We start from the raw sequence: 12,208 nt of genomic DNA, 5'->3' as shown, positions 1-12,208 counted from the left end.
GCCAAAGGACACACCAGGACACACTTAATTAGCCGTGACAATCAATTTCGAATGCAACTTATGCTCGAATCAGCAAAACAAACATCGTGCTCAGAAAAATGCACGAAAGCAGTCAAGTGGAAGGAATTAGTTTTTCATAGCCTGGTTAACTTTGGCCCTAACTTGCACTGAAATGGATGGAAATCACGAAGTTATTCATTTAATTAAGTGGCAATCGCAAGATGAATTGCAAAATACTAAGTGGTTTCGAGGAGTGTTTTAAATATCAATCAATTTCACTGTGGGTGTTTGTGTGAGTACTATTTCTATAACAGGGTTTAATCAGTCACATAATTTTAGCATTCCATTTACCATTCTTTTATTATTTTTATACCCTTGCAGAGGGTATTATAATTTCAGTCAAAAGTTTGCAACGCAGTGAAGGAGACATTTCCGACCCTATAAAGTATATATATTCTTGATCAGGATCACCTCCTGAGTTGATATAGCCATGTCCGTCTGTCCGTCTGTCCGTCTGTCCGTCCGTCTGTCCGTCCGTCCGTCCGTTTCTACGCAAACTAGTCCCTCAGTTTTAAAGCTATCTGCTTGAAACTTTCCCAAAAGTTGTCTTTCTATTGCAGGTAGTATATAAGTCGGAACGAGCCGGATCGGGCGACTATATCATATAGCTGTCATATAACTGAACGATCGGAAAAGCCATAACGTTGGTGTTTTTAAAGTTAGGAAGTTGGGATTTTCTATAAGTTTTATTTTTGGCCAATAAATCCGACCTACCGAATTTCATAAGGATCGGACGACTATATCCTATAGCCGCCATATAACTGATTGATCGGAAATGCCATAACTTGGGTGTTTGTAAAGTTAGGAAGTTGGGATTTTCTATGGTTTTTATTTTTGGCCAATCGGCCGACTATATCCTATAGCTGCCATATTACTGAACGATTGGAAATGCCATAACTTTGGTGTTTTTAAAGTTAGGAAGTTGGGACATTTTATGAGTATTAAGAATACATCATATGAATAATTTTGACAAATATAATTTACAGAATATTCTGCAAGGGTATATCAACTTCGGCTCCGTCCGAAGTTAGCTTTCCTTTCTTGTTCATTCTAATATGTATCAAAGGCATATCCTTTAATTTCTATTAATTTTATCTTCGGTGTACGTCTTTTAAGCCAACTAAGCTTAATAAAAAATACAACTAAGTCTAATTATTGTATAAAATTGAACTTTATAATACAGAAGGTTTCCTCCCCCTTCAAGTAAATTGAGCATTAAATAACATTTTGTTGGTAAGAAACTTATGAAGATGGCTAACATATAATACTATAACTATTGAAAAAAATGGATTGTATTTTTGAACTAACCTGCTTGGTCACCGAATCGATGAGGCGCACGAAAATGTCCTGCTCTTGGCGAGCTCCTAAAAACAAGAACAGGGCATATTATTAATAAAGTTACCACCTTGTAGGGAATTCTCCACATACCATTTGCATAGAGTAATTGCAGCCGGTACTGGATGCCATTGTTCGTCTTGGTGGCATCCGATTCCGAGTCCTTCTCGATGAACCCAATGAAGGCCGTGCGCTCGATCTCGATGGGTTGGCCAGCCCGATCGTATAAGGCGATCACGAAGTGGAAGAAGTTCGACTTGCGCAAATTACTCGGCGGCTGCTTCTCGAAGTGGGCGCGGCCGATGCCCAAACTGCAATGGAGGAAAAGGAAAATGAGGAATTAGTGAAATGTTTTACATGGGAAAAACCTTTGCCGGGGGACAGTAATTATGCCATTAGCTGCGTAAATATAGACCGGGCCTAAAGAGGCTCTAATTGACAGCGAGAGTCTAGTTTAGTGGCCTCAGTGTTTTCCGGCCGGAATTAGGGACAACTCAATTACGCTGCAGAGTGACATTCGGGCAGCAGCTCTGATGGGTGAGAAGGACGACGGTGACAACTATCATTAAAAGCGCATAAGCAACTCCAACGTGACACAATAATCCTGATGTATGACAGACCTGTCCGCCCCTCCTACACTTGAAATATTTTATATGCGCTTGTTATGTGGGCCAAGCAGACACTGGGCAATTATCCCCGGACACGTGGACACTGAGCCGTAGACGGAATAAAGGCTTGTCCTTGCCCCATCCACCAGTTCATATGCTAAATGTCAACCCCCTCCCCCAACACTCGGGGCACTTCACTCTCCTTCTGTCAGCGAACAATTACCGGACAATGTCGAGCTGGCAGGACTAGGGTAGGGTCCTGTTTCCTTTACCCTGTCCTTTTCTCCCCTCCTCACCGTATGCATAACGAACAATTTAATTTAGAAAATGCTGATTTTATCAGATTTTTTGTATTTGCATTATTTCCTGCACTATTTATGTGCTTCTCCTGTTTGCACGGACAATGTCAAGGAGCCGTTCGCCGCATGTCCTGGCCAACTGACTCGGGGGTCCTGCAATTATATACACATTTGCCAAAGGATAATGTCGGGCTTGGAGTGCACAGCCATCAGCTAATGATAGAGTTCCTCACTCCAATCGAAAGTGCAATCGAATTGCGTCCTAGTTATTAAATAAGTACTTGGATACCCAGTGGATTCGTTGCACAATTTTATCAGAAGGTGTTTGGATTTGGTTTTGTACTTTTCAATAGTTTTGATTGCCTTTCAACAGTTGATGAGTGATACGTTTAAGCTATAGAGTCGAAAATGTTAAGCTACAATCCTTTAGGGAGCAAATGTGATGTGTATTTTGATTTTTAAATTTACGTAGAATTTACTTCTTAGGTAATCTTAGAATATCAAAATCTAATCTATTTTAAGGTGAAGTCAATAAATAATATATGAGGTTTTTATTTATTGACAATAAAATTAGTTAAACGGTTTAAATGTTTTCTTCTTTAAAAACCAACAGTTTTTTTTCCGAGAATTTGAGAGTCAAGCACCAAGCTTGTTTTTTTTTATGCTTTTGTTCTAATACATTTGAAAATTTGTAATGAAGAGAATGTTTATGACAACTGACTGCTTAAAATGACATGGAAACATTTTGGATAATGCTCTTTAGCAGACTTCAAGTGAATCGGAATACGAATTTCACGAGGAAACAAACACATTTTGCGGTGCTAAAGTTGATTCACCCACAAGCTGATATCAAATTAAGAGGGCAGTCAGCTTTTGGGGGGAAAGCGGAAGTTCAATGCGATTTCCACTGGCGGGATGTGAGGTAAACTGTCGAGGAGCGGACCTGGTGGTGCCTGTACGACATATAAATGCCAGACATGTTACATTCTGGTGAAAGGTTATTGTTATGGCCATGGAGTGGAGTCGAGTGTTCGAAAAGTGAGCAGCAAAATAATGCCGAGTACATCCTGGCAAATAAAAAACTTGCGCCAACTCCCCCAACCTCCCAAGCTCCGCTTTCTTTTTTTTTTTTTTTTTTTTTGTTGACTTTTCAACTCGACTGGCTGGAAATTGTGGAAAATCGTTCTGCGGCAGTTTGCCAGCTCACTTTGTTTGCACTTGCCGCCAATTTGCGAGAGAGGAGCAGTTAACAAAAAAAAGATCGAGAACATTTTTGTGGCCGTTTTGCTGTTGATTTTATTATGCCAACATTTAATTGTCGCAAATCGATGCCCAGGTGGCCGTTAGAAAACGAGGACGTGGTAAAGGTGGCTCTATTCGTGGTCACGTTTAGTCTATTTGCTGGGCAGGCACGTGAAAAGCTGCTTTCCACACATGCGAGTCCTTTAAAAAGACGACTTTATTAGTGGCAGAAAATATCGCAGAGAATGTGGCTGCTCCTGCTGCTCATTGTTTAAGGACACTTTACGGGCATTTGTTGCAATCTAAGCGAAGCTGCTACCATTTCTTCTCCCTGGACAATCTTTGTTGAAATAAATTTTCGAATATTCCCTTGATTTACGAGCAGCGACAAGAAGTACAACACAATTGTGTGTGGTTTATGCACTTTGTTTACAGTACAACATTGTTTCTGCTGTTCTAGTTAGATGGGCAGATAAGTGTTTAAATAAATGGGTTGCCACAAACATATTGAGCAATTATCGGAATCGGAAAGATTTATTTGTCGCAAAAGTTGCGTACAAAATAATAATAAATTCAAAAATTCAAATTGCAATCACAACAGTTTGAACTTTTCTCTTTGAGGGGAGAGATTTAAAGCGATTCCATACGGAACAGGAATGTATCTCTAAAGGGATTAAGTAAGAAATAAAATATTATTCATTAGGGTTATACGATTTGTATATATTATTTTCATGGCAATTATGTCTTCATATAACATAAACTATCAAAATATACAAAATAGAATATTTGGTCTAACTGTTAGATTAAATTTCAATAGTTTGGATTAAGTCGGAAAATTATTCTTTCTTAGTTTAACTTTATATGTAACTAATTAATTACTTAAATTTCTTTTAGCTAAAAACTGTATCGTGGCAACTTGAACTTCGAGTTAAAGAAGTTTGCTTATGGTTTTCGTTTTAATAAACTTTTTATAACATTTTGATGTTGAAGTTGTAATACACTTTGACCTATTTAAAATAATTCCGTTAATTATACATAACTTTCAACTTAAGCAACTGCCTAAAGATTTTTGAATTACAAGTTTTTCACTGTTTCTTTTGTTTTCAATTAAGGATGGTATCCAATTCTATTACCTCGTATCACAGCGCATTGTCTTATTGCTTAATGTCTGATTGTGATTATGATCTTGATTGAGATTGTCCTGCCGCTGAAGGTGGATGTGATTACTCGGATTGTGATGTGGGTGTGGATGTGGGTGGGAATGATGATTTGCCGCCGCTGAATTGACAAATCCCGCTGTCATTTCGCTCTCGCTTTCTGTTTGGGCAACTCGCGCACTTCTTCTCGGCGCGAACATCTCACGCCAGAAACATCTCAGACGCAACTAAACAAACAAGGGCCAAGAAAAATAAAAGCTTTTCCCGAGCAACCCTCTTTTGGGGTCGTTGAGTGGAGTGACTTCTTGAAAGTCGTCGAATTCATTCAGATGAGACGAAAGTGAAAGTCAAAGCGAAATGGGCAACAACAAAGTAACATCCCTTTGAGCTCAAAGTCCCCGTTTATCCCCCTCGTAAGCCAACAATCCAAAGATTGGCCAAAAAGTGCGTGAACCAAGTGATTTGAGTGGGAATTTCGAGTGAGTCTGGGATCTGAATGGACGCATTTTGTTTTGGGGTTCATCTTGGGTTCGAGAGGGTGGCTGGCGGTCATAAAAATCCGCCCGCTTCCCCGGCTGACTGACTGACTTACTACGTTTCGGAATCGCTCCCCCAGGGGCCTTCATATATTGTTGGACACGATGCCGGCTTTGGCCAAAAGTAAACAAACGCACTTTTTTCTTTCACGGTCTTCCCTTTTTGGAGACTTCTTTTTGTTTGGGCTCTGCGTGTGTGTTGCGGAAACATTGTTGCAGGCACTTTGCCACTGGTTTCTCTTGGAGATTGCCGACAGAGATTAGGGGAGAGATTAGCAGAGATTAAGGGGGAATTTTCATGGAGCCCCCTTGCTACGTGTCAGAAATATATGTTAATAGGCCCCACATTGGGCGCCAAGAAATAACAGCAGTTATAAAATACATATCAACACAAAAACTTATAACATTTTCAATTAATTAATTCTCGTGAAGCTCGAATATAGATAAATCTGTTAAACTAGATTTATTTACTAGCTTGAACTTTAAGAAGGGAACCTAAGCTGTTATCTTTTGATTCATTACAAACACATTCACGCTTAAGGAAATGACTGTATAAAAAGAATTGCGATAACGATTTTAAGTGGCCTTATACATACACTATTTTCAATAGCGATATTTACAGGGCTCACTTATTAGATTATATAAAAAGTACAGATTATAGTTCAGTAAGCAATCAAAGCTGTTCAGTTAATTATCAGGACAGTGAAGAATTTCGATCCACAAAAATTGAACTAACATTTTCCAAATGGTGGAAATCTCGAGGTTAATTATAAGAAGTCTTTTTTGCAGGAATTTTAAGAGTTTTCTTCAAGGTAACTTAAATTTAAGATCAGTAAGCCTTCAAACTTTCACTGAGATCGGTTTTCAGATTTAAGTAATATTATACACTTGGTCATCTAAAAGGTCTTGAAGACCTTATGGGTCAGCAGGTTTAAGCTACACACGATTTGCACTTGAAAGATCACTTCATAGAGTCACTTGAGGTCAGTTTTTCTTGATTTACTCCATGGTTAATCACATGATAGATCACTTGCTTGTGTCACTTTTAGGCCACAATGTTACCCCGTCCTCCCACTTACTTGGTCTGATCGACGACTGGCTGCATGGCCCACCGGCTGCCCAGCGGCTCCTCCTTCAGTGAGGTCATCGGTCCACGTGGCTGGTTCATGTCGACGGCGGCGGTTGGCGGAAGGCCGAACATCAGGCTGCCGGCGGATCGCGGACCGGAAACGCCGCTGGGATAGCCCAGCTTCCGGCCCCACTCCATACCCAGCTCCAGGGTGGGCCAGGGGGAGGCCGAGCTGAAGCCCGGCACCGGCTCCTCGGAACGCAGTTTGAAGCCGTCGGAGGCGAACGGGTGCGGATGCGAATGCGGATGCGGATGATGCGAATGCGAGTGCTGGTGGAGATCAGCGTACGCGACGTCTCCTCCAAATCCTGCGCTGGAAATTGTGGCTGCCGTTTTGATGGCGTCTTTAGGCGTTTTATTTCGGTGAACTCGATCGGTATTTTCGGTTTTTTGGTTTTTTTCTTTTTGGGTCTCCGGAGAGCTGGCAATCAATCGCGAAACGAAAGTGTTTTATGTGTGTATGTGGGTGTGGGTTGTACTGGCCAATGCACCGCAGAGAATTTGGGATTTTCGGAAAATTGGTCTCGCAACAAGTTTGAGCGGCGCGCGCTACCGTCCCGAGTGGCTGTTAAACCCCAACTGAATCCTTGCCAGCGATGCTGCTGCCGCTGTAGTCGCACCAGGCAGCGCCGCAGCAGAGGCGCAGCTGCTGCGGCAGGCGGCCAACGAGAGTTTTGAAAATGGAATCGAAACGAGTCTGCGCCGCTGGAGAGAACGAGGGAGAGGGAGAGCGAGAGAACGAGGGAGAGAGAGAGAGAGAGCGAGAGAGACGGGGGTGGTGGCACTCCAATGGCGATGCGAATGGCCAATCCCGTGGAGAGGAGACCAAAACTGTCAGCGGAAAACCCACCACCGTTATACGGCAACAGCCCCCTAGGAACGCTGCGAATGGAACCACAACGACGTCCCCAATCGAAGGGGGCGTGTGTCTAGGATCGAGGCTTCTCGGGTCTCGGTTTTGGGATTTTGGCCACTTCGGGGTCTCGGGGTCCCGTACCGGCTCTCCATTTCAGTTCAGTCCTATTCCTATTCCCAGGCACCTTCGGTTCTTCTCTTTTGGGATGTTAAGTGTCAACGCCTGCAAAGACACAAACACAAGCCCACCAAAACACAATCGAAACGGTAACCAAAACCCAAAAAAAACAAAACAAAATCACTGGGGAGACTGATATAAAAAATTGTCATTGTGTGAAGTGCTCAAACCTGATTGGTCAGTTATTCAGCCGCTTTTGAAAGAGAGCAGTGGTTTTGACTTCTCTTCGCCCGCTATCGGCAAAGCAGTTCGAAAAGCAAGCAGGGATTTTCTGCGCGGAACGGGTGGAAAAAAGTGGACTGTTTCATTGATATTTCCAAATATTTGTCAACCACCCAATTTAGCGGGATTACAAAAAAACTCTCTTAATTCATGCTTTGAATACATTTTTTTCTGATTTTTGAGAACATTTTAATCTTATAAATTTTATTTTGTTCCAATTTACAAATTTTTTCTTTCTTCTGTCCGCTGTTATTTTTTAAAAGCCTTTGTGATTTATTTTTAACGTTATAACATATCGTATTAAGAGTAGTTTTTTATATAAATATTTATATGTTAATAACTGTATATAATAAACCATAATTTAATTGGTTTTTCTTGTAAAAAGTTGAACAATTAAATCCCAATTTGTTTTCTTTCAATGATTTTTTGGTATATAAAATCGCGAAGTTAAACTTACATATATGTATTCAGCTAACTTGTTTGTATTTTTTTGTAGCTGTAAACCTCTTTCAAAAATGTATTTATTCCATACATAATACCTACTTCCCTATTTATTTGCACCTTTGTTTAATATATTTGTTGTGTGCATAAAGTTGATTAGTCATCATTTTCGGGTTTAACCCTTCTGACTTTCGCACATTATCCAGGCAGAAGAAGTTGTCAAACACTGTGGAGTACCTATAGGTATGCCTATACCATCCACATCCATATCCATATCCCTCTTTGTTACCAGGAACCGCCCACAAAATTTTCACGCCTCGTTAGGAGAACAAACAGTGAAAAGGTCAGGGGATGGCATTGGCTTTCGGGTTCTGAGTTCTGGGTTCAGATGAAAAACAATTTGCATTTTCCGCATTTGCGGTTTTTGGCCTGTGACCGATTGAATAAACGAGGGAAAGAGAGGCATGCAGCTTGTTTGACTTTTCCGTGAATTAATTTGGGGGGCGTGGTAATCTCATTAACTTCTGACAAGGCCGGAAAACTCCGTTAAACAAAAGTCGGCAAGTGTCAGAGGAAGAATCAACTCTTTTCCCGACTTTTCCACTCCCACACTGGCTGGTCTATTTTTGAGAAACTCTCGAAACATTTCCCCAGAGTTGGGAGCACAAATTTTATGTTTAAATCAGAGGCAAAAAGAACAGGCTGAAGATGTCCCCAGACATCGCTAATTAACCAAAATACCCAGAAGGAAATTCCTCGCCCTTCTACAAATAAATTTTCTTTTTCCGCAAAGGTGAAGAAAATTCTCCGATCCGAAACAGTGGTCCGCGTGTTCGATTAACCCCTTTTATCACGCCCAATCCTCAGCGGACTTTCTGGGCCGCGACAGCTGTCATGGAACACCATGACCCCTTAACCCCTGCCACCCCCTGTTTGTTGCTGCCCCTGGAATTTGATTCAAATTGTTTACAATTGGATTTACATGGCGTTGGGCTGGACTTTCACTAGCCAATTGCTAAATAATTTGTTGGAACTTCCCGGTCTTCTGATTTCATTTTTACCCCGTCCATTGTGACTTAGGGGATTAACGGGGGATGACAATCGGAAGGACTCTCATCACCACAACTACAATTGTGTCTATTAGCCAAAGGTTTGACTTTTAACCATAAGCGGATATCTGTTTAAAGGAATTTATAATAAGGTTTTGACTGCACACCAATAAAAAGAACTACATTTTTTAATTGTCTGTAAAATCATTGCAATTTTTATTCTAAGTAAATGATATTCCAAGTATATACGAAAAATGATTAATATTTCATTAGCAGGACTGGAACCTTAACTTAAAACTTTTATAAAGCTTGTTGCACAAGAAAAGAAATAGATAAGATAGATGAAAAATGTTAATGAAACATATCTCTGGCCCTTAAAAATGTTTATAAATCCTAATTAAATTTAAAAGCCCATCATTCAGTAATTTAAATTATATTATAATGCAGTGAAAACTGAATTTTTCTAACTTAACTAGAATTTTAAATAATTCAAACTTATTTTATTGGCTAAATGAGATAAAATATTTAAAAAATCAATCAATTGTATAATTGATAATAATAGTAATTGATTATTGATATCATGGTAACTATAAGTCGGATTATAGAATCAAATAAATTAGCTAGGACTGATAGAGTTATGCTTTGATTAGGTTTAAATTATTTTCTTTTTGACAACATGGCTTAAAAAATAAATAAAACCCGGCTAATCCTTAATAAAATATCTGAAAAGCCTTCATATTGGTTTAATATACATATTTATCCATGCCAACAGTAAAATCTCACATTTCCGATTTCCTTCAGAAAGTCCTCACCCTTTTCCTGCGGCATCACAGTCGCCATCTCTTAAGAAACCATGAATAATTCTAATATGCATACTGACTCGCATGTAAATGTCCCATTTGTCACTCGTAAACAAAAAATAAAGGAGGAAAATAAGAAGGCAGCGACGGGGAGAAAGAAAAAGGAACTCCAGACGAGGTTCTCAACTCTGTCCATATGCAAGACATTCACAGGGTCATAAATAAAGGCGAGTGGAGGAAATTTGAGGCGCGAACATTTTAATTAGTTTCCAGCTCTCGAGTGCGTCCTTTTTCCTGGGGCCAGGACACTTATGCAAATTACCCGGAGCCCCGACTAATGAGAGGGGCGAAAGCGGCTAACACACCGTGAAAATAAATCATATTTAGTTACAGATGGAAGATCGTTCGTTGATTTCCTCAAGTCATCATCGGCATTGTCGTGCGAGTTCGAGGGAATTTAGTTTATTCTCCACGGACTGTGCCAGATGCCAGAGATCCATCCAAATATGACAACGCCATTGTGGCACTGTGGCATTGTTGCATTGTCTGCCGCGCGGACCACCAAAGTTTTCGATTCCTAGGAATTCCTAGTTTCAACCAACCCCCCCACACTGCACTTGCCGCAATTCGAGCAGCGATTTAAAGCAAGTGCTCAAGTGTTTGCCACTCCATTTCGAGGGCACCGCACTGGACTCGAGTGGCACGTGGCAAAGGGAAAAAAGCCAAGTAAATTTAATTAAATTATCTCAAACACGTGTTTGACCAACTGCAACGATTTTGCCAAAACAATCGCAACCAGTTTAAATGTTTACCCAATTCTCAACCTAAACGTTCTCGTGAGGGTAACTCCCAGAAAAAAAAAGGTTTCGTTTACATAAGAATAACACGGGGGATGGAGGCTACCAAAACAAAACCTTTCTTCAGATTTATTATTTCAAATAACAGAAGGTGAACCTTGGGCTAGTTGATCAATTGCTTCCCACAAACATTTTCGCACATCCCCATCTCTTGTCTGGGAAAAACCCGTTTATCAGTCAAATAAAAATCGCAAAAAATCATAAATATTTACAAGTCTCGCTCTGCGATCTCAGCCGTTCGATAAGCATTTTTGTGGCCGGTGAAAACAACTTTGCCATAAACATGAAATTATTTTTCAGTCCGGCCAAATATGTGGAATCCAACGCATCAAATTCGAGATTGGAAAAGTGCGGCTGGTTCATTAACTTTGGTGCCACAAAAGATTGATTTCTGGCCAACTGAAGTTAGCCAAAAATTCAGAAAATTATGGGAATGAAAATTGGATTTAAATTAAAAGCAGTGATAAATAAAAAACACTTCAGTTATTTTATAACAAAATAACCATTAAGTACATATTTGAAACCATGATTTGCCAATACAAGTGTAATATAATTATTAATTGAATTAAAAATCATACAATTTATATTTCATACAAGTGAAGTACAAGTTGAGCCTTTAGGTAGGCAAATGTCATTTTAAAAAGTATTTTTTACAATATAAAGTACTTATATTTTCTATAAATTTCCATCGTCTGTATTTTATTTAATTTCCAGTTGAAATGTCCCCTTAAATATGTTGTAAATACTTTCATGTAAACTTTTATGAGGTGCTTGGCTGCGGTGAAGAATTCATGCATCTCATTTGGGGTTTTAGTGCAGCTCCCCGAGGGGCCACCCATCCCACTTTCCCATTCCTCCTGCACCTGGAGAAGCGTGTCAGCTTTGGGGATCCTCTGGAGAACCACAAAAACGCGAACCCACTCCTGGTGGAATGAGCTGCGACACATTTACTAGATTAATTAGCTCATTTACGGTTGACAATGTCCGTGTTAATTCCCAAAGAATTAAATGATAACATCATACGAAGTGGACGCCGAAAAGGTATTCTACGTGTCAATGAAATGGCCCGGCAAATGCTCGATGACACTAAGCATGGGTGTTTGTAGGGGGTTATCTCTGGTGGTTAGGGGTGTGGGGTCTTAGTAGGGGGTAGTATCTGAAGTGCAGCCGATTTGCATAATTCCAAGGACCAGCAGTGGACGCACCCTTAGCTAACGCCCTGCTAGTTTGAGCCACTCACACCTTCCCTGATCATCTTCTCTGCACCCCATCTCTATGTATTTTAACTCCCCCTTTTTCTACTACACAGAGAAAAATATTACTTTGGTAATTGTAAGACTTAATATTTAATAACCTACAAAGAAAGTAACTTAGTCTGGAAAAAATGAATGTGAACGATATTTTATTTATATACAGTAAATTCATTTAAGTATTATCAAG

General features: G+C 40.1%; 1 protein-coding gene across 10 annotated transcripts in view; it reads right to left on the bottom strand.

Moving 5' to 3' along the window:
- Window positions 1-6,800, bottom strand: part of LOC108041603 (transcription factor collier) — a 28,618-nt gene extending 21,818 nt beyond the window's left edge. For 6 of the 10 annotated variants that reach the window (XM_017119560.2, XM_017119563.2, XM_017119556.1 and 3 more), the window contains exons 1-3: window positions 4,678-4,906; window positions 1,489-1,706; window positions 1,369-1,424 (exon numbers count right to left, since the gene is read on the bottom strand). In XM_017119560.2, coding sequence (XP_016975049.1) covers window positions 1,369-1,424; window positions 1,489-1,706; window positions 4,678-4,901 — 498 coding nt within the window. In that variant the 5' untranslated portion in view covers window positions 4,902-4,906. Of the gene's footprint in view, window positions 1-1,368; window positions 1,425-1,488; window positions 1,707-4,677; window positions 4,907-6,316 lie in introns of those variants that run through there. The other 4 variants (XM_017119565.2, XM_017119564.2, XM_017119559.2 and 1 more) reach the window with 3 other exon arrangements.
- Window positions 6,801-12,208: the final 5,408 nt, after the last annotated feature.

This window comes from Drosophila rhopaloa, unplaced genomic scaffold (assembly GCF_018152115.1).
Source record: "Drosophila rhopaloa isolate 14029-0021.01 unplaced genomic scaffold, ASM1815211v1 contig_115, whole genome shotgun sequence".
In the NCBI taxonomy this organism is placed as follows: Eukaryota; Metazoa; Arthropoda; class Insecta; order Diptera; family Drosophilidae; genus Drosophila; species Drosophila rhopaloa.
This window is presented reverse-complemented; position numbering and strand designations above follow the sequence as displayed.